This window comes from Mytilus galloprovincialis, chromosome 8, assembly GCF_965363235.1.
Source record: "Mytilus galloprovincialis chromosome 8, xbMytGall1.hap1.1, whole genome shotgun sequence".
NCBI lineage: Eukaryota > Metazoa > Mollusca > Bivalvia > Mytilida > Mytilidae > Mytilus > Mytilus galloprovincialis.
Window position 1 is genome coordinate 17452303 of NC_134845.1, and position 26311 is coordinate 17478613.

The 26311-nt window shown below is 31.1% G+C and overlaps 1 protein-coding gene across 1 annotated transcript; it reads right to left on the minus strand.

Annotated features, from left to right (window-relative positions):
• Positions 1-600: 600 nt before the first annotated feature.
• Positions 601-12993, minus strand: LOC143043151 (ectonucleoside triphosphate diphosphohydrolase 1-like). The gene is made up of 7 exons (XM_076215589.1): positions 12809-12993; positions 11506-11845; positions 9493-9679; positions 7439-7680; positions 6416-6705; positions 3186-3345; positions 601-955 (listed from the first exon to the last, which is right to left on the minus strand). The coding sequence occupies exons 2-7, from the start codon at positions 11834-11836 to the stop codon at positions 873-875; spliced, it is 1293 nt and encodes a 430-aa protein (XP_076071704.1). The 5' UTR covers positions 11837-11845; positions 12809-12993; the 3' UTR covers positions 601-872.
• Positions 12994-26311: the final 13318 nt, after the last annotated feature.

Here is a 26311-nt window from a genome sequence, read left to right on the forward strand (position 1 = left end):
TCTACTGAACATAGAAAATGAAAGTGAGAGTTTCGGGTTAAAGTTTTTGGTCAAGGTAGTTTTTGATGAAGTTGAAGACCAAACAACTTGAAACTTAGTACACATGTTCCATATGGTATGATCTTTCTAAATGTATTGCACATTTAGATTTTTTATCCAATTTCACGGTCCATTGGACATGGAAATTGATAGTGCGAGTGGGGCATCCGTGTACTTAGGACACATTCTTGTTTCTTTATCAATTACTTTCTTACGGTCATATAAGCCTAAATAACAGGTTCAGAAAAAGTTAAATTCTAGAAATAGGTGTTCATCTTAAAGAGTGTCTGATATAGATTTGCTTTTGACAATAAAGCAAATCAAACAAGACGTGTGTGAACAATTTTCTACAGAAAGATATTTCTGAACACAAGAAAGGTCCTTGCTATGCACAGACATTTCCTTATTGTCAATTTTGTCTGTGTACCAGAACATCATAATGGTAGTCGAGTTCAATTTAAGATAATGAAAGTAAAAGGAAGCGTTGCTACATCATTTACAAGACTATCATATCATAATTTTGCGATGTTTTTATATTAGTGTTGTTATAGAGATATAATAGAAAACGAAACATTGCTTTATTTACAAAACATACATTGCGTCATAAATTTCGTGGTCCTTTTACTCAATTATGTTTTTATTAACCGTACATTAGTGACGTTCTATGTGTCTTATATCGTACTTTAATTACCAAGATCAGTCAATATCTATAAGTGTTCAGAGCATTTGTTCGTTGATTTTGAATATTAGAACTGTATATAACTGAGCTTTATAAAACAGAAACAATACAACAATATCCTTCCATTGCAGTGTATGGTACAATACAATGCAATTTAATTGAATAATAGTTTGGCATCAGCATTGAAGGTGTAGTAACTCTTCTCCTCCTCGTAGAGAATTGCACCGATACTCCAGCCTGTAATAAATATAATAAAAAAAAAACAATTGAATGAAGGTTAAGAGGTACAGCTTCAAATGTAGTATGGTATCTAAAAGTACCCAACTCACTGTAAGTAAGCACTAAAAATCAAATCATGATATTTGCTTTATCGGGAAGTATATATTTGTATTTCATTTCTTACAAAGTTGGTACAAGAAACATTTTTTCGCTGTTAAGATCATACAATTGGTATCCCTTTTTCATGTTTTTCTATGCTTTAAATGTTACATAACTTTCATTGACAAATGGATAAGGTTTGGTCTGGTCTTTTGCGGACATGTCATTTTTGCTGCATTTTGACTTCAAAAGCATGTCCACTTTATAGGATATGGTATAATATTGTTCATTATAATAAGTCTACTTCAATATATATGAAATCTGGGTACCCATATTGAATTGATGCTGTTTCTGTACTGATAAGGTTGTACTCCCCTTTATCGAGAATAAAGAGCAGATGTTTCAAATTAAAATAAATGTTTGTTGAACCGCGCCACAGGCCCAGAGTTATTATCTTTCATATGTTGCATTATATCATATCGACTTAATATTATTCATGGTATTGAAAACGAGGGTTGCCGCCACATTGAAGTAGGCCTTAAATATACATAAATAATGGTGTTTTAAAATCAGACATGAATTGAAAATTTGCATTCTAGAATTTTAAAATAAAGCAAATGTAAAAATAAATTAATCAAGGTGCAATTTTGTTTTGGCTTTAAAATGTGCTAACACTATTACGAATGACAAAGTTTCAACCTTAAAAAAGTTAAACACAAATAAACTTACACTAATTTGCATGAAATTAACTAGTATATTGAAGTGACATACATACAAATTCTTAAACGACATAACTAATAATTGTTTTTAATTCCATTCTTGCGTCCTTTTCATCATTATAATGAAAGTATTCCTACTTTGGAAATCCAAAATATTTTTTTAACGACCTTTTTTTTTAATTTGCCTAATTTGACTGCCTAATCTATGTTTAATGTTCCCTTAATTAAAATCCTAATAACCGAAGCCAAAAATAGCGTCGTACCATTTCCGCAGCTGTAACTCTAAAAGTTCACATAAAGCACTGATGTATGACAAGTTGTATATTTAATGTTCATTAGCGAGTACACAGAAATTCTAGCTGCAGTTGAAGCTAGATAATTCAATTTTAGTTGATGTCCTTTGTTTTACTACATCTACAAACTCATTAGTGGTTGCTTTAGACACAATTCATGTACTCATCAATATAAATTAGAAAAGTTTTCAGTTTTAATACATTTCTGAAACTCAAACATAACGTGATTAACTTATAACAAAGACTGATTAATTATCCCTAATCAACCCGCCTTCCTTTCGTGAATGTCGAACAAAACGTCAGTCTATTTACGATTTACTTTGAACTTAAAAGCTTACGCAACAGGTATACGTCATTAGTCTTAGGATCATTCCATCCAAATAAATATTGATAATTGACTTATCTATAGAAAGGAACTAATTGAGCAGGGATTATTGCTAATTACTAGCATGTGAGTTAACCTCCAAACTTACCTCCTCCATACAATAGAAAGTAAAAGAAAAACTCATTTTATTTACACATGTCTTTAGCAGACTGTATTGGAATGATTTTATAGCAAAACACTGACTATTATATAAAAGGGCTTAGAATTGCTTGTTATGAAAGAAAAGTAAAATCACAAAAATACTGAACTCAGAGCAAAACTCAAAATCTAAAGTCCTTAATCAAATGGCAAAATCAAAAGCTCAAACGAATTTTTCACAACTGTCATATTTATATATGATTTATATTGCTCGTTCGTTTTGAGAACAGGCAGACTAACGTTAAAACAGTTGTTGATTATATCACAATCGATTTGCATGTAAATTGTTATACATACTGAACAATTTCTGTACTGGAGTAAGGTCCGTGAGTGAGATTTACTGTATAGTAGTACTGATGATATATTAAATACGTAGCGATATCCGTTAGAATCGATTATAAACTCTGATGACTCTATTTTCATAAATTAATTGGTCAATGTTTGTTACCAAATTTCAAGGGGACACTAAACATGCACATTTTTTGTTTCACAGTCTGATTGTAAGCCGTGCATACTGAATCAATAAGCAAAACTCAATGCAGTTCTCCTAGTTGAAGCTCACCTCAAATTTACATGTGTTATTATTGTTTTCTTCAACCTGGTTATTTACATACCTATTTTGACTCCGTCCAGCTTCCTCTTCGCAAATATGTTTTCTGTTTCCATGTTAAAGCCCAGAGCTTTCAGTAGTTTAGGAATGTATAGGCCATTCTGACAATCAAACGAAGCCCATCTTGCAGGGATGTTAAATTTGGCTGCAGCTTCATCTAGAGTCTGTAAAGAGAACCAATATTGTAAAAATAAAAACAATGTATAATGCACTGTTAAACTTTTAACATCGATAGAACTTATCACTAATAAAATTGAGCACGTCATTAAGCAATACAAATAACTGTTGATGTTTAAGTCAATACGTAAAAAGACGTTCTCGCAAAACAATGAACATTGTAATGTATTGATAAATAATCTATTGGTGGAGGATATGCAAATTCCCCAATTGGAAAAGCATATATGAGACGGCAATACAACGTATATATTTTACAATCTAAACGTGCCTACTGTAATATCATACGAAAAATTGACGATCGCGGATGAAATAAGAAAATGTAGTATCATTTCCATAGAATACAACTTTTCAACATAGACCAAAATGACGTTGACATTTTGTAATATTGACCTATAATATAATATCCAAATTATCCGTAAACTGTCAACCTTGATCTTATTTTTACTATTTCTATGAAATACACCAAAGACACAATATTTTCGAATCGATCTAAAAAGTTGCACGCAATAAACCCAAAACAACTGATAAAGCCGCTGGAACAATGCAAGTTGTTAGGGAATATGTGGATATCTTTCTTCGTTATTAATGTAATAGTTTTTAAAAGAAGTGGTCTTGGGTTCATAAATAAATTATTCAACAAATGAACCTATAGATATCTTATATTGCATAAATGCAAGGGAAAATGAATACAATAGAATGCAAATACATCTAGATGGCATTGTGTTAATTGTATCGCGGTTTTGCTGTTTCCTTTTGATTTGATCGATGCTCGATAGCGTTATTACTTGTAACTTTAATATTTTCACGAGGTCTGAACAGTTTATTCAGAAGTTGGTTAAAATTGTGTCATTCATAGTTTCCGTTGTAATTGCACCTTAGCGACCTTAGTACAATTCGCTTGACTTTAATGGGTTCCTAGCTAGCATAGTTTTATATATTTTCTTTTTTCGAATGTGCATCGTTCATATTTAGCCGAAAGGACCTGTTTTGAGAAGGAACTTCTTTCGCTAAGCTGCTAAGATAACGTTACAATCTCTGAACAAGTATTGTTCGTAAATATCCGTCATGCTATATCTGTTCTATATTTTGTGTTCGCCTTCTAATGATACATACATATTTGTTATATATGTGCGTTTCTCATGATATCATCTAACTCCCTGCTACATGATAAATTTTGTATCAAATGACATTTTGTGTACCAGGATGTGTGTATTAACCGATGATCTTCTCTTTTATTTTTTTTATAGTTCTCGCATTATGAAAGGTTGTTTATCCTTTTTTTAAGTCAAGACAATAAATGTGAGTACAAATCTTCTAAAAAAAAATTGAATTATGTTAACTAGATTTTTCTGTAATCGGTTATAAAATCTGATGGCAAAACAAACACATCATCAATAAATATCTTGTTGCTCGGCACAAAAATAAAACAATTTTAATCAAATACTCAACAGAGATAATGTAGAATTCTATAGTTGAAGTCTTAATATACCATGCTGGTAGCTTTTGAATATCTGAAATTGACTTTTAGAGTTTAATCATTAGAGAACAAAAGGTTAAAGTAAACATCTAGTATCCTCATTCAGTGCAATTTTAAATCGATGAATTTTCAAAAAGCACTTTCATATATAATTAAATGAAGTGTATAAGGTTAATTTGGGTCGCTTATTGCAAACATTTGCAAGTCATACAAATATTGAAAGAGATGATTCTAATGTTTGCTCCTTCATGTTTAAGATTCATGATTCAATATTGTTACGAAGGAAAATGTCATAATTAAGTTTGACGACATTTGCTAGAAAACGAATACAAATGATCATTGTAAAAACTATGACATTCAAGTTTGAATGACTTAAAAATTGTTTTATAACGCATAAACTTTAACACGTCAATCACATCTTGATTCTGTTCAACCGATATAACGTGTTTTCAGATCTATCAAGTAAATAACGTGATTTAAATATATTAAAACGTATGCTTTATGAAGTTAAAAACTAGAATAACAAATTCTTCCAGCGAATTTATCCCCCTACGACATAAAAAAAGATTCTATTTAATATGAATAATATTATTGTTGTTTCCCTTCTAAGACATAAAAATGCACAATACTCGATGAAAAAACTGAATTCATACTATAATGGTATATATTGATGTTAGCCACTATACCACATGAATATTAATTAGAGGCAATTGAATGTTGCCTCAAAAACCTCCTTTCAAAGCATTAAATCGGATAGAGAAAGCATTCATTATTGAGGGAACACATGCATAAACCTTACACTTCAAAATAATTATCTTGAATTTTAATGACCACTTGACAGAAAGATATGTCAGGTACAGCCATTGATAAAACGTTGCCCAAACTTACGCTTAGCCATGTATTGAAATTCAGTTGTACAAACAACTCGATTACAATTCATTCTTCAATTCTAACTATTTTATCTTGTGGACATTTAGTGTAGAAATTTAAATGACTTTTGAAACCTAATCAACAATATTGCCAAAGGAATGATCCTTTAAACCGAGAAATACAGAAAATAACAATATTCTTTATCAAAAAATGTATCCACTGATGAAAGATCAAAGAACGGAGAGAGCCCTTGCCACATAGAACATAATACAAACTAAAAGACAATCAAAATCTTTTAAAAAGTTGCTCACTGGCGCAATGTTATATAAAACAAAAAAGTGTGTATTCGAACGTCAAGGATGTGTGATCTGAAACATTTAAAGAGCTATATGACAAAAACGACCCACAAATACAAAAAACACAAATCGCCAAATATATCCAACGTCAAATATGCGTGAAAGGAACGAAACCTATGTTTTTTTTAAGAATTTCAAAATATACTAACGGGCAAATTGGAAACTTTTTTTTTTTTTTATCAAAGTCGGAATCAAAAACATTTCAACAGAGGAAAGTTTTGGCAGAACATAAGAATGAGTTTCCTTTTTACACTTATTCTTAAAGCTGGATTGAACCGAAATGAAAATATAATGGCAAATATTTAAATTCGTGTATAAAGATACATAAATCCTAATTTGTACGAAATTATTTACCAATCTACAATAATTTGTTGCCATCAGGTACATATCTACTGGTCTCATCAAGTCGTTATCATTGAGAAGTCCAAGTTCGTCTGCTGTGAGGTATATTGAACCCAATGCTAAGAAGTTTTCCCTGTGAACTGGGGGTCCGTAGACAGATCCAATTGTACATGGTTTGGGAGAACAAAGAAACTCTGGGATCTTTGGTAAATATGTGTCTATAATACGAACACATTCGGTCGCATTACTAGCTCCGTGTATGGTGACAGTCTTACCCTCCGAGGTAACGTTGTGGGAGTCACCTAAAAATATGTGAATAATCGTTTGATTAATTTAATGTTTCGAAAGGACTTCCTTCAATAGCAACCTTATTTAAATGACCTTCAAAAAGTTACAAAATGAGCATAATGTTTTTTTAAAGTATAATGTTTTACTCAGCTGTAACTTTTACAACAGCAGAACAGGTTATTTGTCCAACGTTTCAAACAAGTTCAAATAAAATTTGAGTCAAATATCATTTTTATCTGCAAAGTGCAAAATTGTTATGTGTATGTGTACCTTGCGAACACACACTATCTTGCAAGTTAATCTAACATTTCTTCGGAAAGAAGTAGAAAGATTTAAACTTTGTTCTAAGTCTCCGAGTAGTAAACATTGATTTGTATGTTCCAAAACAGTATAATAATTACACCAATTAATGAGAAGATTGTTCTGTGAGTGGTTGTGGAATTGTTTATCATATTTTATTAATAAATACGGATTTAAAAAAAAAATGTTTTATAATGTTCTTCGGTTCAATTCTTCTTCACAAGTAATATTTGTTACATAATCATTTTGGATTTACACTTCAAGCAAATAAAATGTTGTTTGTGATGGATTAAATTCTATCATTCTGCAATCAATAACCAAAAATATTATTTAGATTAATAATGCAACTACATGTATATTTTATCTATCACAAACTTCCGTAAAGTTCATTAGTTATAACCTGCAAAGAGTTGAGAATGAATTTTACATAGTTTTTTTTGTGTATACCTTTGAGCATGCATGGATTCGTCAACACGACAGCTTGCATGTTCTGTCTTACTAGATATTCTTCAATCCTCATGCCAATAGATTTAGCGCCATATGAGAGGAAGCTGTGTGCATATACATCGTATTCCCGTCCACCTATGATTACAGCTTGTTTTCCTGCGTAAATTGGTCTTTCGGGAATGAAAGCTATTTGCATTGATCCACCGCCAACTTCAACCATACCAATAGTGTCTTTATGAGTTCTGTACGAAAACAATATTACATATAGAGGTTCTGAATCAAAATAATGTTACATATTCAAACGATTTCACAGAATGTTAGTACAGAATTATTTAATTTAACAAATTACTGACTTGCAAATTTTTTATGTTGAACTTTCAAATATTAATTTGTTTTGACAGCTTCGTCGTTACAACTTTTATCAGAACAAATATGACTTAATTTTCTTGACATTTAAATGTCTTAGTTGAGAGGCAATGCGTATATGCCAGGGTCTACGACACAATTGATTTGTTCATACATTGCGCCAATCTCATCTATATGATAAATAAATTAACAAGGTTAGTGTGAGACATTTGGACTTTTGGATATAGCTGAATATAATGATACACATGAGAAACCTTTAATAACGAGGTATAGAGTAGGTCAGCTCCCAAAAAGACAACTGTTTTAGAAAAATGTTCAGTTTCAATAAATAAAATGTTCAATCTATCGATATTTGTTTCACTGCAAAAGAAAACATAGTAAATTGTAATTATTAGAGATGAATATATAATTCATAAAGGAGTAGGGTTTTAATATAGTTTTATAGATGAAAATAAACTCTGATAGTTATTCTCGACAATTTTGTTAAGGACAAACCCAAAAGAATATTGTATACTATTTTCCGTGCAAGAAGAAGATATGCAGATTTTTTCACCCAAGAATATTCATATTTCACGAGGGTTTTGCCCGAAGAAAATCTGATTCATCGAAGGTAAGACCATCTTCATATCTCTCGAAGCCAGAAGAAATGAAGGGTGTTATGGACTGCCAATGCTTTGTTAACTACCTGAACATGAAATATTAATTTATATACGTTTGTTTTCTTATCCGCTTGTTTTTGTTTATACTAAACACGACAAACACATTGATAAACAGTACGGACCGAAAGTTAATTATTGGTCTTTTTGTTTCAACGTTGAAATAAATTTGAATACGATAATGATTTTTACTTATCTCTATTTAAAAAAAAAAGAGTTAAAAACCTTGTGTACATTTATTGCACGTAACGTTGCACGGTGTATTCCTGACATTTCAGAGGGGATTAGACTGAAGATATGTGCAATGACACGTGGGATACTAGTCTCAACCAATCAAATATTTATTAAACCATCGATATGTATACACTGTGGAATAACGTTCTTTATTATGAATTTTAAGTTGCATTCGAATGAGAGTAGATTGGTTCATTTTAAATAGAACTGTAGTTCCTCATCTTTGTCAGTATTGGCTTCTGTCATGTGCTATTCATAATGATTTTGAGCTCAATCGTCAGTCCGAAATATGATAAAATGTTATCAAAACCTATTTGTACATCGTCGAAAAAGCTGTAATTGTGTAACATGTATTTCATGAAACGCTGAAGAATTCTTTTTGATAGTAAAATAGTAATATATATATAAAATGTATCATTTCTCTTTAAATTGGAGTTATTGAATTGGATCGACAAATGCGTTTTTTTTTCAAAACTAAGAATAAAACGTATGTGATGAAGATCGATCACATCAAATAGTTAGAGAAATTAAAAACATGAGGAGAATATAAATTATTGTATTTAACATTATCAATTTCAGTTATTTCTAAGAAACTTTCAGAAACTGAATTAAAGTAGATATCCATATTAAATCTTTTGCACACTAATAACAGATTTAACTTTAAAGCACTATGTTCATATTAAAACCATATTTATAGATTTCGATAACAAATGCCAATTGATCGAATTCTACATAATAAAACTAAAGTCAAGTCTTCAATTTAATCTTGTTCCTTACTTCTATTGGAAAGTAGCTTACTTAGATATATCAAACATGTTGTAGAGATAGTTTATTGATATCCAGGCGAATAAAGCCTCTTCTTCGCCGCTCAATATTCTTGCATAGCCATCAAGGTACTTAAATGGATTCATACTTCCGTTCGACATGAACAATACAACTTCCTTTAGAATATTATCAGTACTGTCTTCATCAAGGAATCTTAAACCTGTAAACATATAATAAACATATAAAACTCTTGTAAAACTTCAAGGGCGAATAATATTTCTTATGAAGGAAAATAATTGGTGCCCGGTTAATAAGGATAATTTTTTTTGGCCATGTATTTCGGTTTACATTTAAATTTCACTCACTACTATATACATGTACCTTGCTTGTGTATACATGTTTGAAATAGTTTCGTTCATCAAAGATGAAGGCATATCAATATTGTTTTAAGTTGTACCGTGATTTTTTATAAGTTGGACCTACAATTCATCGGAATGAAAGGACTGTGACACATGAACATGTAAAATCATTCATTTCCTGTAAGTATTTTGATAAAAGGATGTTGATGTGTTTTGAATACATTATTGTCCTGAGCGTTTCTTCTACTACCATATTTTGCTTTCAAATATTAAGTACCTGAGTGATATAACTGAGGCATAATTTATATAAAGGCTAGTTAATTCATGACTTTTTATTTCATTTCCCCGTAAGCTTATCTTAAGATGTTATGTAGTCATTTGAAGGTCCAAATATTATTGAAAATACACATACTTTATTCTTTCTTTAAATGCCGAGATCTCATCTCTCATTCTAATTATTCTTTGAGTGGTTTCAATACCAGAAACAATGCAGCTATCTCTGTAAAATCTAGGATTTGTTTACGACTTATGATTGATGAGGTTTTAATCTTATTTCAATCTAGATAATACTTTTCCTTTAATGGAATTATTTATCAAAAGTACCAGGATTATAATATAGTTTTTGGAAACTAATTATAATTTAACATAATACGGTGGACAGACACAACCATCATGGACTTCGTACATCAATTGTACAGTAATCTAACAAAAAAATTAAAACTTCCTGGCATCGTGCTAATTAAACAATGTTTGCAATTAGAGACCATTGCTTTGTTAGTGAACGATTGATTAGTCGGCTATTTGTCTGTGTAACGTCCAGGCACAAATCTCACCTCATGAATGTTCATAGCAAGAAACATTTCCTACCGTATTTTCCTTAGTGTATCCTTTCACACGAAATAATAAAAAATGAAGAAGAAATGCACTAGTGCATTGTATCTACAAGTAGTTTCGCTGGGATAAGAAAAAGTACACTAGTTCATTGCATCTACTGGAATTTACAGTAGTGAGAAGAAGAAATACACTAGTGCATGAATTTACTGGAGTTTAACTTGCGGGAATGACACCACGTTTATATTTTTTACAAAATCAGCGCATTTGGCGACATTTCAATGTCTCCAAAAATTGACAATACCTCTGATTTACGCAACCTCTAGAATAGGCAGTTTCACAATAACTTTGAAGCCCGGCTTTGATTTGATTGCCGATAAAATAGATGTTTATTATTTTGAAAGGGGTTTCTTTGAGCACTTGGAAGACCTAGTAACACTTTGATTAATGAGTTTGACTGTCCCTCTGGTATCTTTTGTCCCTCTTTTATCATGAGCAGTTCCACAAATGCATAATCAGGTTTACAAAGATATAGGAAGATGTGATATTAGTACTATTGCGACTCTCCATCCAGGTAACAATTTATAAAAGTTAACCATTATAGGTCAAGGTACGGCCTTCAACACAGAGCCTTGGCTCAAACCGAACAGCAAGCTATAAAGGGCCCCAAATATTCATAGTGTAAAACCATTCAAACGGGAAAACCAACGGTCTTATCTATATAAAACGAGAAGCGAGAGGCAATTATGAATCACATAAACAGACGACAACCACTGAACATAATAATATTAGTGTATTTTGTGGATTATATTTGTGGTCAATTGGAATACAATTCAACATCAAACAATGGTCCTACCTGCAGTCGCCATGAGATAAACCGATGTACTTTCATGAAGAGGTTCTGGAATCATCTGTTGCAACAAAGCAAAAATTTCTCGTAGATAAGGTCTTATCATTTTAACATCACCAACAAAATCACTTAATGCTGGTTTGAATTTTCTATAAACAACCTCTTCAAATTTGGGTAAGTCAGTCTCAACTGTTTTTGGAATCCATCTATACAGATGAACTTTTGTACTTGTACTCCCAGCATCAAGAATTGCTCCGTACTGATAGTCTAATCGAAATGATTTGCTGAATGTAGGGAGCAAATACAAAACAAGGCACAATATTCTTTTTCGATCCATGTTTAATTTCTGAAAAAAAAAACGACCAAATTAAAGAAAACACTTAAAAACTGATGAAAATTCTAATTGAAGTAAATCGTATCCGCTTTTTAATATAATGCAAACAAATTTTAACATCAATTCTCCTTTAAGTTACTTAATAAAGTAATCCTACATATCATATTGAAAAACGGTACGACATCCACAACTAATTATCTATTACACAACTTTTATTGCTATAAATGTGTTAGATAAATGTAAATAATGCATTAATTCATTTATCCTATACTTTCAATTACTAGTAACATTATATTTAAATGGAAAAAAACAAAAAAGGCGCGAAAAACCAAAAAAAAACTTGTTTAAATCATATTTTATTTACATTTTTGTAATCTTTTATAATCATGATACATGTGTGTGTGTGTGTAGATATGACTTTTGTCCGAAGTTTAATTTGGAACCATTACAAAAATGGCTTGTGGCGATATATGCCAGAGACTATGTGACATAGGTGAATGCAACTAGTGGTCTTTACTCATATCGTATAGTTTGTTATAAAAAAACAACGACATGAGAACATGTAAAACATCAAAATTAAAAAAAAAATCAAACAGTGTTATTGTATGTACGAATTCGACCCATTGCGCTAAAACAAATATGACAGACAAAAACCACTCAATTACTCATTACTTAAAACTGTTCCAATAGAGATGTTTCTTCCGTTGAATTAAAATTATTTTCGGAACATAGGGATATATAAAAAAACAATAATTTACCAAATTGTTTAATGTAATGTTGGTTTTACTTTTAATATTACGCATTCTATCAAGTATTGCTGTCAATGAATGCTTTACTTGTTTATTTAACTTTCTTAATCGGGAAAAATGAACATATGATTTTAAAAAAAATAAGATATAAACCTTTATATATGCATTATTTTAAACTTAAATTAATTGACGAATTTAGTAACACATTAAATATAACTGAACTTACCGTTAACTAAATGTTTCAATATTCTCCTAGATTGTTATTGTCTGATACTTATAAAGTCACCGCTAACGTCAGAAATCCCACTGGGTTACAAATGTAGATGCGTCACAGAAAATTCATACTCAAAAGCCAAAGTGTCACCAATTCGTTCGTTGTTCAACCATCGTCATTATTTTATTTCCACTACATTAACTGGATAATAAAGTAAAGTTATGAAGAATAATTATAAAATTGAAGCACCAGTATTGTAATTTGCACCAATCAGCTATGCAATCAATACAAAGCTACAATGTTAGAGGGCGGAGGATCTCTGTCAATTATATCAACATCTCTCGTTATATGACCACTAACTATGTTAAAAAAGCGATTGTAAATTATTTTTCGTTTCAGTCATACAAACGGTATTACTATGTTTTACTAAACTAGAATGACCAGCTATTGTCAGTATTCCATTGGATTGCATTGTGCAGTTGAAAAACTATTTGTTTTTCTTTACAGCCTTTGTTGAAGTACGACTACCTTGCGTATAGAACACATTTATTATTATACTTAAATTTCACGAGTTTATAAATTAAGATAAATGTATTATAATCAAAGGTCCTGCAAAACATTTTGTATATATATTAAACTAAGTGTATTTCCTGAATAAATAACTTGGACTCAGGGAAACGTTGCATCCCTATCTTATACATTTTACTAAAAGTCCTTAAACTCGCAAATTCTTGTAAAACATATCTCACTTGAAACATGTTTTTAATTTTTCACGGCTTCGTTGTACTACTAGTTCTATGAGAAGAATTGAAATCTGGATCCCCTTTTTATAAACCTGAGGTGATGAACTTATAAAAATGAAATATTATTTCATTTCTTTGACTCTGTTATCTAGTTAAAAGGGTTTTACAAAGTTAACTTCAATATAAACATACAGTTAGTATTTGTATTGTAAACCTGTCATGTAATGCTGTCATTTTAATGTTATATTTAACATTGCCTTAAAAGCGGGAGGTTTGCTTAATCTTCGTGCCCCTTGGTGGAGCATAGGCCTCTAACGATATTTCTCCAATTTGTTCTGTTCTTTTCTAGCCTCTCCAGATCGTGCCACTTGTACCCTTCTTTCTCCATCTCGGCTGCAACATTTCTTCTCCAGGTGTATCTTGGTCTGCCCCTGCTAGCATGCCACAAAACTAGGTTCAACCAACCATTTTTTTTTTCTCTTAAAATGTCCTGTACCAAGTCAGGAAAATTGCCATTGTTATATTATAGTTCATTTCTGTGTGTGTTACATTTAATGATGTGTTTCTGTTGTGTCGTTGTTCTCCTGTTATATTTGATGTGTTCCCTCAGTTTTAGTTTGTAACTCGGATTTGCTTTTTTTTCTCAATCATTTTAAGAATTATGAACAGGGGTATACTTCTGTTGTCGTTACTTAGTGTAGTGATTCTTTAAATTGGCAAAATTGTCGGAAGATTTTAAAATAGTTTAACAATCAAAGGTTGGATTAATATATTTCTTAATAAAGTATCAATAAGGGTGGACTATTGTTGCTTACGTCCACTTCATTAACTCTGGAGGATAGTTGCATCATTTTCAACCATACAACATCTCATATATTTATATAAATCAGAAATTTTTAGTGAATATTAAAGTAACAGTAAAGATATGTTTCCGACGATCATAACAGAAAGTTTTCAACCTAATCTTAAAAATTACAATATCCAGTATTTTATTTTTTTTTACAAAAGATTGACGGGGATCCTATTCTACACATTACACATTGCGACTTGGATTGAGAAAAGTCTCATTGCACTCATACCACATCTGCTTATAAATATTTGCAAAGTGCTTTGATTTTGAAAAATGTTTTTAATCCAAGGACATCTGGAGGTGTACTTTGGTAACATTGTAAATGCAAACCTGTAGTCTATAAATCAACAATACGATATGATATTAAAACATTCTTACAATGCATGTTCGATGAAACTAATGAGAACTGTCAAATTCACTGCACTTTTTCAGATATGAATTGCGAGACACATATCACAAACTAATTCTGAAAGACGTTGAATTATAAAGACATTAAAATTTGATGCTGTTGATGTCGTTATTTCTGAGCTTTTCGTAAAATTCATTAAACGAAAATTCAATTTGTAAAGACATAAATATTTTAAACATCTAAATGTCAGCAATAAAATTAAAATGAGGGTTCATGGAGCGGATGCATCTTATACCATTAACTTAAAAAATATCATAATTATCATGCATTACTGATATTACCGATGCATTTATGTCGCACTGCATGAACATGCTTATAGAAAGCATGGCTTGATGTTTTTTTTTATATCTTTATCAGACTGTTATTCATTGAGATGATCATGTAAGATTTGTTTTGAAATTGGTGAATGGTAATTTTGAAAACATAACATTTTTACATTTGTTACATGAAGAGCTTTCATTTTCCTTTGTCCCATTTTTTTAAATATGAACAAGTATATGCTCTGATACAATTTTGACTATCACCGTCACTTACGTTATCCGACGTAGCAGGTATGTGGTATTCAATATTTATGGTATATGTATGTGTAAATGCATGTTTTTTGGGGACCAGCCGACGCCCATCGCTGATTTTCTGAATTGTTTCGCTGCGTTGGAGACTAATCGGTAGCCTTCAGCTGTTTTCTGCTTTTGTTTTATCTGTGAAACATTTCTTGTTTCAATTCTTTATTCTATGTTATACCCATTGATTCAAACACTTGTGTCACTCTAACATTTACATTTTGATGGCTGTCAAAAAGCTTGAAAAGATGCAAATGTGATTTTGGCATCAAACCCTTTTAAAAATTATAAGGCATTAAGAAAAATACAAAACATAAGGCCCTTGAATGAAGTTGTTTGGGTAGATCGACACACAAGGTGGAAAACTATGACAAAAGACGAAGTTACCAACACCTTTGTCCTGATAAGTTTTTTTTTATTATACTTTTAACTTAAGTGTGCTTTGTGTTATTCGAAGGAAAATTGTTAAAAAAAGATACAGACACGAATTAAGATAATTTACTGATAACAACGACGGAAATGATTTGGGAATAAGAATCAGAAAATCTCGACCGCAGCGGGTGTTAATTGTCCGAATCGGCAAACTTCGGACTCAGGCGGATGCTATTTTTATACATTAACACCCGGTTTGAATGGTGGGCGGGTCTTATGAAAGGTGAGTGAAAATAATTAGATACCGAGTGTCCAATGAAATGAATGGATAGTATTAGAAATGTGCATAAAATATAATAATATACTTTAAGTTATTTTACGTGTGGTGTATATAGTTTGAGAGTCTTTTACAATAAACGTGTTCTGCTCGAAATCCCACTTTTACCTCCCCGTGTCGCTAATATCAATAAATTATATGCACATTATACGTATCATGAGTTGACCTGTAAATGGGCGAAAATAAAAAATATAAGTTAAGGACAATACAGACAGCCTTTTCCTAAAACAATACAAAAACTATCATACTATGCGGTAAATTTTCTCACTGGTTACATTGGAAACCCATTGCCAACAAAATATGATTATCTGTGATTTTCTGTGATTTTTTATTATAAAAGATACAGAAGTGATCAGGTGCTGTCTTAATATGAAAATATGGACATGCTATAATAGTTGGCAATTTTTTATCAAAGTTTTCTGTAAAAAAAAAACAACCCATTTTCTATAAGTTATTGTAAATAATGTTGTGTCAATAATTATATATCACAAGTATGCTTGAGTTGTAAACGATCATCGATAGTCCAATGGTGCATGTACTGTCTCTTATTTAATTTATGGGTAAATCAAAAAAGTAAAATCACAAACATACTGAACTCCAAGGAAAATTTTAAAAGTAAAGTCCCTAATCAAATGACATAATCAAAAGTTCAAACACATCAAACGAATGGATAAGATAAGACTTCGGGAAAGGCATTGTCTAATGTAGAAAATGGTGGAATTAATCAAATTTTATATCTAGCTGAACTTGTATGACAGTCGCATAAAACTCCATTATATTGGCAACGATGTGTGCAAAAACAACGACAATAGGTAAAAATGTCAATAGTCGTACAGCAGTCAACATTGTGTTATCATCTTGATCACTCTATAACAAACACATACACTAACAAACATTAACCATGTTAAAAGAACACAATGGCGGGATGTTCAAGTTATAAAGACAATTTCAAAAATACAAAATGGAGTCTCATTAAGCTTGCTTACAACAACGCTTCAAATAATAATTTGTAAAGATATAACAAGTGGGACATTACTTGTTTGTAAATATTGTATTCATGCTGATACAAAATATATATATATCTAAGCTTATATAAGCGTATACATTGTAACATCATATTTGTCTTTAAGTTGAATGTCCCTCTGGTAGCAATTTCGTGCCTTTTTTATATGTTTTAAGTGCAGTCAAACTTGATTAGTTACAAGTACTTTCACAAGAACTCTTTTTAGTTTACCTTTCAAGGGAAATTTTCAGAGTGGTGAATTATTTTATTAACAATTTTTCTATCATATTTGATGTTGGATTTCAAGTTAGTAGATTTTGCCAAAAGGGCTTTCTTGCGTGTTTGTTTGGTATCGTGGTGAAAAAAGTTTTTCATATGGAAGGCAAGCACACTAGTGACCTGCCCGTTTAATTGAAAGGAAATATATCTTGGTCTTTGATCCTTAATTTATTCCATAAAGGAAATTATAGAGAAGAAAAATTTTAATTATACTTTGTAAGCACGAATGTCAAAATCAATTTTGTGGAAATAAATTGAATAGCTCATCAACCTGATCTTTTTATCCTCTTATTGTCTTGGCGCTTTAAGAAACAATATAACTTTAATCATGAATATGGTCAAAGTAACAATTATTTAATTACCTGTAAGATTGAATCATTGTAAAGGGAATGGTTATATAAACTCATGCATATATGCAATCATCTGTGATGTAAACCTCTATTCTCTTCCTCAAAGACCAATAATCATTGAAAGTTTTTTACAATTCATAAGGAGTATTTGCATGTTTTCTGAGAAGTTTCCATACTCACATATCTCAACGATAAATGTCTTTTAATTTCATAGCTAAACTACCAGTTTTAGAGAAACGCATAGTTTGTCACTATTTCAAAAAGTATGAAATAAAGTGGATAACAATATTGATATACGAAAACGAGACAGTAACTTGCATCAATTTATTTTATTAAACATATCTATTACTTCTGTTTTATGATTGACATAACTGCAAAGGGAGAGGTAAACTCATAAGACAAAACTGAACTAGCAAAGCCATGGTTAAAAAGAAAAAGGCCAACAGAAAAACAATAGTACACAAAACATAAATCTAAATATTGAGCAACAGGAACCTGACCAAAGACTAGGGATGATCCCAGGTGCTCCGGAAGGATATGCACATCCTTCCACACTACAGATCCACATATTAAAGCTGGAAATGCGTATTCAAATGATGTGAGGTGCTGTTCATATTCATCATATTTCTTTTGCTGTTTAGTGTTAAATTCCATTCTTATTTGATGATGGCGATGTTTTACACTCCCTCATCACTCCAATTTCTATTATTGTATCTTAAATAAAAGCTTATTTATTCACTATTGACTTTGAAACAAACGCCTGCTCCACAGGCATATTTCTTTTCTTTTATTAATCAGTACATCAAAATAAATTTGTAATTGACAAATCTTAAGAAATGAACTGTTCGCGCAATGGTAGCTTCTAATCAGAGGTCGGTCATTTAAAACGTATCAACCGTATCGTATTCGTTGACGTATCCGCATCTGCAGATTTATCAAAAAATAGTATGTGATCCCGAGCTTAAGAACACTTTACGTTCAAAACAATCAAACATTCACTCTTAAAATTTGCGATAGTGGTGTTTTGTAAAAATAAAATAAGGGGGTCTATCAACTACATGTACTTTTACATGCCCTTAAAATGGACCAATGTGGGGCAGGTACACTAATATCGTACACAATCCTTTAATCATCTACTTTAAAAATATTTCAAGATCTTACATGAATAGACACACACAAAAAAAAATGTACTACTAATATACATGTAAGGAACTTTGAATATTGTTCATTTGCGATTTTCACTTTCGATCTTTTATATCTGGGCGTTATGCATTCGGGTTTAGTTTTCTGTAATTAGTTAATACTTCAGTTTCTTTATGTATATCTCTTTCATATTCATTTGATAAAATTTACTGTTTGCAATAGCATGAATTGTTCTATATAATAAGAATGTTCTTATCCCGGGCATAAAAACAATGCCGTATTTGGCGAAACCTTTTCAACTTTTTATCTCCAGTGCTGTACAACTTTGTACTTTTTTCACTTTCGATCTTTTATATCTGGGCGTCACTTGTAAGTCCTGTGTGGACAAGGCGCGTTTTTGGCGTATTGAATTTTAAACCCGATGCTTTTTGTTATCTATTAATCATGTTTTTCTTTGTCTAATATGTTCTCCTATTTATTTGTATTGTAGTCCTGTAATATTATGTTGTCATTTCAATGTTATATTTAACTTTGCCATTAAAGTGCAAGGTTTGGCATGCCACAAAACCAGGTTCAACCCACCACGTTTACTCCCCTTTAAAAGTGTCCTGTACCAAGTCAGGAAGATGGCCATTGTTATATTATTGTTCGTTTCTGTGTGTGTTGCATTTTAACGTTGAGTCGTTTGTGTTTTCTCTTATTTTTGAGATATTGAGATCAGACGTGGCACGGTACTTGTCTATCCCAAATTCATGTATTTGGTTTTCTTGTTATATTTGTTATTCTCGTGGTGTTTTGTCTGATGCTTGGTCCGTTTCTGTGTGTGTTACGTTTCGGTGTTATGTCGTTGTTCTCCTCTTATATTTAATGCGTTTCCCTCGGTTTTAGTTTGTTACCCCGATTTTGTTTTTTGTCCCTGGATTTATGAGTTTTGAACAGCGGTATACTACTGTTGCCTTTATTTATCATAAGAAGTAATAGACACACGAGTTGTCTTCAGATGTCATATAAATACATGTACATTTAATAAAACAGTACTGAGTATCACTATATTTTTTAAATAACAATTTTGTTCTACGTGAGCACAAGTTAGCACACAAATAAACGATTTTACCGTATTCACTCCTATCATGCCTGTACACTGTTCCAAATATCCGGAATATCTTTAAAAGCCGGATTATATGTTCCACAAAAACTCGATATTTCCTAATTGTTTCGTTATTTTTGCATTAGAAATTAATCAGTTGCTCATTTACATTATTGAAAGTACATAAAATTAGAGCTCGAGATCACATAAATCTGCAGATGCGGATACGTCAACGTAAACGGTACGGTTGATACATTTTTTAAATGACCGACCTCTAATAATTACTAACTAAATACAATCGCAATTCTAACAGCTTGTATTGGAATGCTATAATTTTAAATACAGTATATAATTTTTCAGTTGTTGGTGGGCCTAATGAGGGTTTGTCCAGAAGCGCTTTGGACGCATGAAATATAACGTGTTTTACTCTAATTTGTAAAGATTAATATTGGCTCGATCGAGGTAGGCAGACTGACGTTAAAATAAATGTTCTTCATATTACAATTTTACATGTATGTATTTCTAGTTAAGTAAGATTAAAAGTATGTCTGTACTGTATGAACTTCTATGTCGACAATTTTTTCAGAATACCGTAATAAAATTTATCGATCGACCCCTGTTGTGAGAGTGGTCTTCTCCTTATTTTTTTTGTGAGTCGGACTGCTATGAAACTATTATTAAAGGTCTAAAACAAGTTGCAAGCATAAAATACAACTTCTTATTAACTATATCAGCCCTTTTGATAACTGTTAATTTTCACTTTACATGAATGACATATCAAAACGCTGTTCTGATTCAATTTTTAAATTTAAACAAAGTGAATTGTAGAAACCCTCAGGAGTCTTACAGTATCCCTGTAATATTAAATGACAATAGCAATATATATAGATATAATATATAACTTTATTTCCTCTATTATAGAGATTTGGTGTACATGAAATGTATAAATCAGAAAATTAAAAACAAAGAATTAAAAGTTACTGGTTAAAGTTAATATAAGAAAACATGAGCACTGTCAATAATATCGGTAACATAACATATATCTTCTATTAAACGAAGTTGCTTGCATTAAACAAGTTTTTTTTCCATGAAAATCTGATTGTTTATAGATAAGATATGAAGTTATCGTTTTGGTATTATCCATAGATGTCGTAAACAATGCAATAAAGTATCCAATTTTGCTCGCACCATACGCTATTAATTTCCATTATAGCTTAGCAATGACTGCTGATAATGTGATGTCACATTGATCTGTACAATAAGAAATGACAAAAGTCGCTATTCTTAAGGCTCGACCAGTAAACAACAAAGACAATGATTATTAAGTGGGTAAACAAGCTGATTCAGTTGTCAGTTTATCTTCATACTGAGTTTAACGTTGATTTATTTATAAAATCTTTCTAATTTATAAAAATCACTAAATTTTGGGATATCAGCTGTAGTTTCCAAACTCACACCCACTGTAGCCCCAATTTCCATATCATATTTATATTCATTCTGTTATTTTACAATTCTCCATACCATATTTATATTCATTCTGTTATTTTACAATTCGCCATACCATATCTATATTCATTCTGTTAGTCTGCAATTTAAACTAAACAAATGACAAACCAAGGTTACTTTTATAAGTTCTACTATTGCCATGCAATAAGTGAAACATAAATTCGAAATATTAAACTTAAACATCTTAAAAAATAACAGTAAGGTCATATGTATATATAAATGATAATTGTAATAATACTAAGTAGATTTAAATTAGTTTATTATGCTTCAGTTTAAATGCAAAGTTATACCCAGTTACAGGTCTAGTAATGATTCGATTTAAATAAACTGACTAATTTTTGAAACATCAATTCACCAAGCTCAAATAGCAAGTGGACGATGAAAATATCCAGCATTTAGGTTCATCTTCAGAGTCTTTTGAGTCTTTGCGGTTCTAATTAGCGCAATATTTTTCACAGCTAAAGCAAGGGATTTGTATCTTCTGATTTCCATTTAAGAACAAAAACATTTGTGTAATTTGACGATGTTTTCTAATGCATTTCTAATAAGCATTTAAAAAATAATTGCGAATCGTAGAAACATACGAATAGATTAAAAAACTTCTTATCATTAAGACATGTTAGAATAATTTCCACTCAATATACTCTAAGGTAAAACGATTTTTTTTTGTTTTCATTTGTAATAAAATTTCATTTTTCAGGTGTATTATATGCTAAGAGTGTCTACTTTTGCATACATTGATTACTGATATAAGAGTAATCTCATGAAAAATGCGTATCATCATTTAATCATAATTCATTTGTTGCCATATAATAATCCGGAAAAAATATTATTTTCAACCATCAAAATATGTCCCTATAGACATGATAGATGTGTCTTAGTAAAATTAATTGTCTCGTTGACAGATTAAAAATAAACGGATAGAGATGTCTTCATGCCTCAATGAATATCTGTCATACATGTAGACAATATCAATCATTTTAGACACATATAGCGACATTTAATAGTACTCTTAAACCTATAGTTTCAAAAGTATATCTATAGCAATTTTATATTTTCAATTTTGTCGTAGAAATGACAGATACTAAAATATTGTTTTATTGGTGTGAAAATTACAAAAGGAACAAACATGATTAAAATTAAATATTTGGAACTTCTTGCAATACAGTTCTAGGTATATGTGTATAACAGTTTAATATGATAATAAATAACAGATTGGTTTTGTATTGAAGTTTTGACATGTGGTTGTTCAGGGTCTTGTTTTGCTGCTATAATAATGTTTCAATCCTGGAATCTGCGATTTGTTTATTTGCACGATGTTCAGTTATCGTTTGTGTGTATTACAATTAGTTTTACTTTATATTTGCCTGTATTTGCCTTATAGTCTCCAAAGATGATTAAGGAGAACATAAATAATGATATTTTTAGCGTGGGCAACAGACACTAGAATCGTAGAGATGAGTATAAGATTAAAGACTTAATTTAAATCGTTTGTTAATCAAGTCAGTCTATGAATTTTATTTGGAGAATAAATACGTAGCTTTCCCCAAGAAATAAGTTGTAAAAAAAATTGGCTGGTGTGGTTTTAATGCACATTAGGCGACAAAACAAAGTATACGCAGAAATAGATAAGATACCCTGACAATTCCTTGGATTACTTACCTGTAGGGGAAATAATAAGAAAATACTTTTTCCCCGTCCAATGATTTTTGATATTTGCCAAATTTTTAGAATTTGATCCAAAAAGACTAACAAGGAGAGCTCAGTGTCATGGTTTTCCTGAATGGTTACTAGTTTTGGTTGTCTTGAGATCTTTCAGAACTAAGAGTTTGTAACTCGGCAATGCAAATATACCATTTCCATCTCGAGGGTTTCAAGAATTACCAGTGATGTGTCAGTGTGTTTGAAAAGAGTACCTCGCCATTATATGAAGGTGCCAACTGATCGAGAATAACTTCATAACATGATAATTCTTAAATTATGTGCCTATTTACATATAGTTAGCTGTAATCAACCGTGTTGCTGGAATTTTTTTTTTTTTACTAATTTAAATAATATGACTGCTCCAAAAATCATTTATTTAATCGGTAAAACAAACGGATATAACATGACCCTCTATTCATCTGAAAACAACGTCAGCTAAAATGCTGTAAACACCAAGCTTGATGCTGATTTCGACAAATTTGGACCAAACGTTGCTATTTGTTTCAATACCGTTTGAATTACAACTACCAGAAGACATCAATGCTGATGTTGATAACCTATTTGAAAATATGCACCAAGAAGTTGAAGTTTGACGAAAAGTGATGCTTCATACTGAGACAAGCATCAACATTGATGACCAAACACTGATAGAAACCCAACCAAGCACATGTAAGCACAGATGTTGACCAGATTTAACGTCAGCAAGAACCTGTAACAGGACAGGAATCAGACAAGACTTCCAGCTCCAGCATTTTAAGAATTTTGACAACTACACTTTGCTTGAAATAGAGCAAAATCAGTACAGCGCCTCCACAACATAGAACACAAAGTCGGGAGTTGTAGTATTAAATGGTACCACACAGTGATGCAAATGTGCTGTTGTTTTCTCATCAAACCTACCATAACAATTGTCCGTTTCGACACACAATACACATCATTCCATTTCCTGAAAAAAAATGGATTTGGACATGAAATGACACAACCTAAAATTATAAACAAACTTGTACCTTTTAATGATTATTTTACAACTATTTTTTTTTTTTTTATTATGAATAAACGTACCGTTTGCAATATAAGAATTTGAACTCTTTCTAGAATTGGAAGTTAAGTTCAAAACATTGGTTTCACTTCACCAGATTGTCCAGAGTCTGTGTTAGTTCCTTTGGTGTTTCTTCAAACATCTCGACGACTTTATCTTGAACTCGAGTCAATTCCTCTGATCCCTTCTTCTGTGTATCGCGACGGTTATTTGAAGCAGCATTCTTAACACTGCTCATATAGCTTGTCCACTTTTTCCTCAAATCTGCATTTGGGAACCATTTGGCATTAATTTTAAGTTTACTGAAAGGTACTGTGTTGTTCTTTTCCCTGATATCCACAACAGTTTGAAGCACCGATTCTGCGAAATTTTGACCCATTTCTTGTTCAACTTATATAGGTCGACGAATTATCAAAACGATATATAATTATATATTAAATAGCAAATATTCAACATTATTATAATCGATACAGTGACAAATTAAATTCAAATCACTTGTACAAAACATATTGACACCTTTTTATCCTTCTTTTCTCCATTTTGTAATAGAAATTTCAAGGGAAAATTTTCAGTAAAGAATAATTAATTGTTAATTCTACAATATGTCTTACAAAAAACTTATCATATATCGAAAATTGTTCAAAAATACAAAATAAAGTACAAAGTTGAAGAGCATCAGATGACTACGGAATAAATTTCCCTAACATATTGTATTGATGGACCGGATTGACTTTTTATAAGTAAGTTGACCTGGTCAAGTATATATACGTTACGTGGTTGTGATTGGGAGCGTTTACATGAGTGTTGTTATTTTAGATTAAGTGATAAAAGGAAAGATGATGTTAGGATAAGTAGGGTTTAATGTTTAATCATCGATCATGGCCAGTACGAAGTCAACAATATGCTCGTCTGGCGTATAAAATTATAATCCTTGTACCTTTGATAACTTTTAACATCACTGGGTCGATGCCACTGCTGGTTGACGTTTCGTCCCCGAGGGTATCACCAGCTCAGTAGTCAGCACTTCGGTGTTGACATAAATATCAATTATATGGTCATTTTTATAAATTTCCTGTTTACAAAACTTTGAATTTTTCGAAAAACTAAGGATTTTCTTATCCCAGGAATAGATTACCTTAGCCGTATTTGGTACAATTTTATGGAATTTTGGGTCCTCAATTTTCTTCAACTTTGTACTTGTTTAGCTTTATAACTATTTTGATCTGAGCGTCACTGGTGAGTCTTATGTAGACGAAACGCGCGTCTGGCGTTTTAAATTATAATCCTTGTACATTTGAAAATTTTTTCTAAGGATCAAAAAGTTTCAGTTTTTTTCGTTTTTTTTATTTCGATATTAAGCTTATCGCATTCAGCTCGATTTGTTCCAAACAAAACCTCATAGACTTTTAAGTGTCCTTTGTTCCATGTAATATTTTCGAACTGATCTATATACAATGTTTTTATTTTCCTAACCAAATGCCCTCTGTTTTTGATCGTTTTAATTTAAAACCCGATAGTGTTCCAAAGATTTCAATGATATTAAGAGTGTGACATACCTCATTTGAAAGTTTTGAAAAAGTGTTGTGTCGTTGGCTAGTTGTTTTTTGCTTTGGCTACATACAAGCAAGTCTTCAATAAACCATATCATTATTTATTATTTCCAGTAAATCTATAGAGAATACATTGTATTACATTTGATTTTTACTAAATTGTATTAAATCATAAAATGTAGAACATTCATTTTATTTTTGTGGCAATGACAAAAAACGGTTAACAAATGGTTCCATTAAAGTTGTTTGCACAGTTTTTATAATAAATAATTGTGGTTTCCAGCCCAAGTCACTATTGATGATTTACAAATAATCTAAATACATTTATACTAATTGCAAAATATTTCAAAACATATTTTGCATCGACAATATATACTTAATCAGAACTATTATATTTCATCCAATTGAAATTACTAAATTTGACACATAAACATACATTAAGCGTATACTGGTATATGCGTTAAAACTGACACCTCCTCACTTTCAATACCTGAAATTAAGAATATATGTTATAGTTTGTGCTTAAATATTTCAGCAATTTTAATGTGCATTTCTTTTCTTTTTTCCAGATTATGTGTATTTT

Bases quoted from the DNA above. Each gene is read 5' to 3' on its own strand.
- LOC143043151 (XM_076215589.1), bottom strand. From the start codon at position 11,836: ATGGATCGAAAAAGAATATTGTGCCTTGTTTTGTATTTGCTCCCTACA. The intron at 7,681-9,492 runs GTAAGCTACTTT...GTTTTCGTACAG, and splicing joins AACATGTTTGATATATCTAA to AACTCATAAAGACACTATTG. The intron at 6,706-7,438 runs GTATACACAAAA...ACATATTTTTAG, and splicing joins GAATCCATGCATGCTCAAAG to GTGACTCCCACAACGTTACC.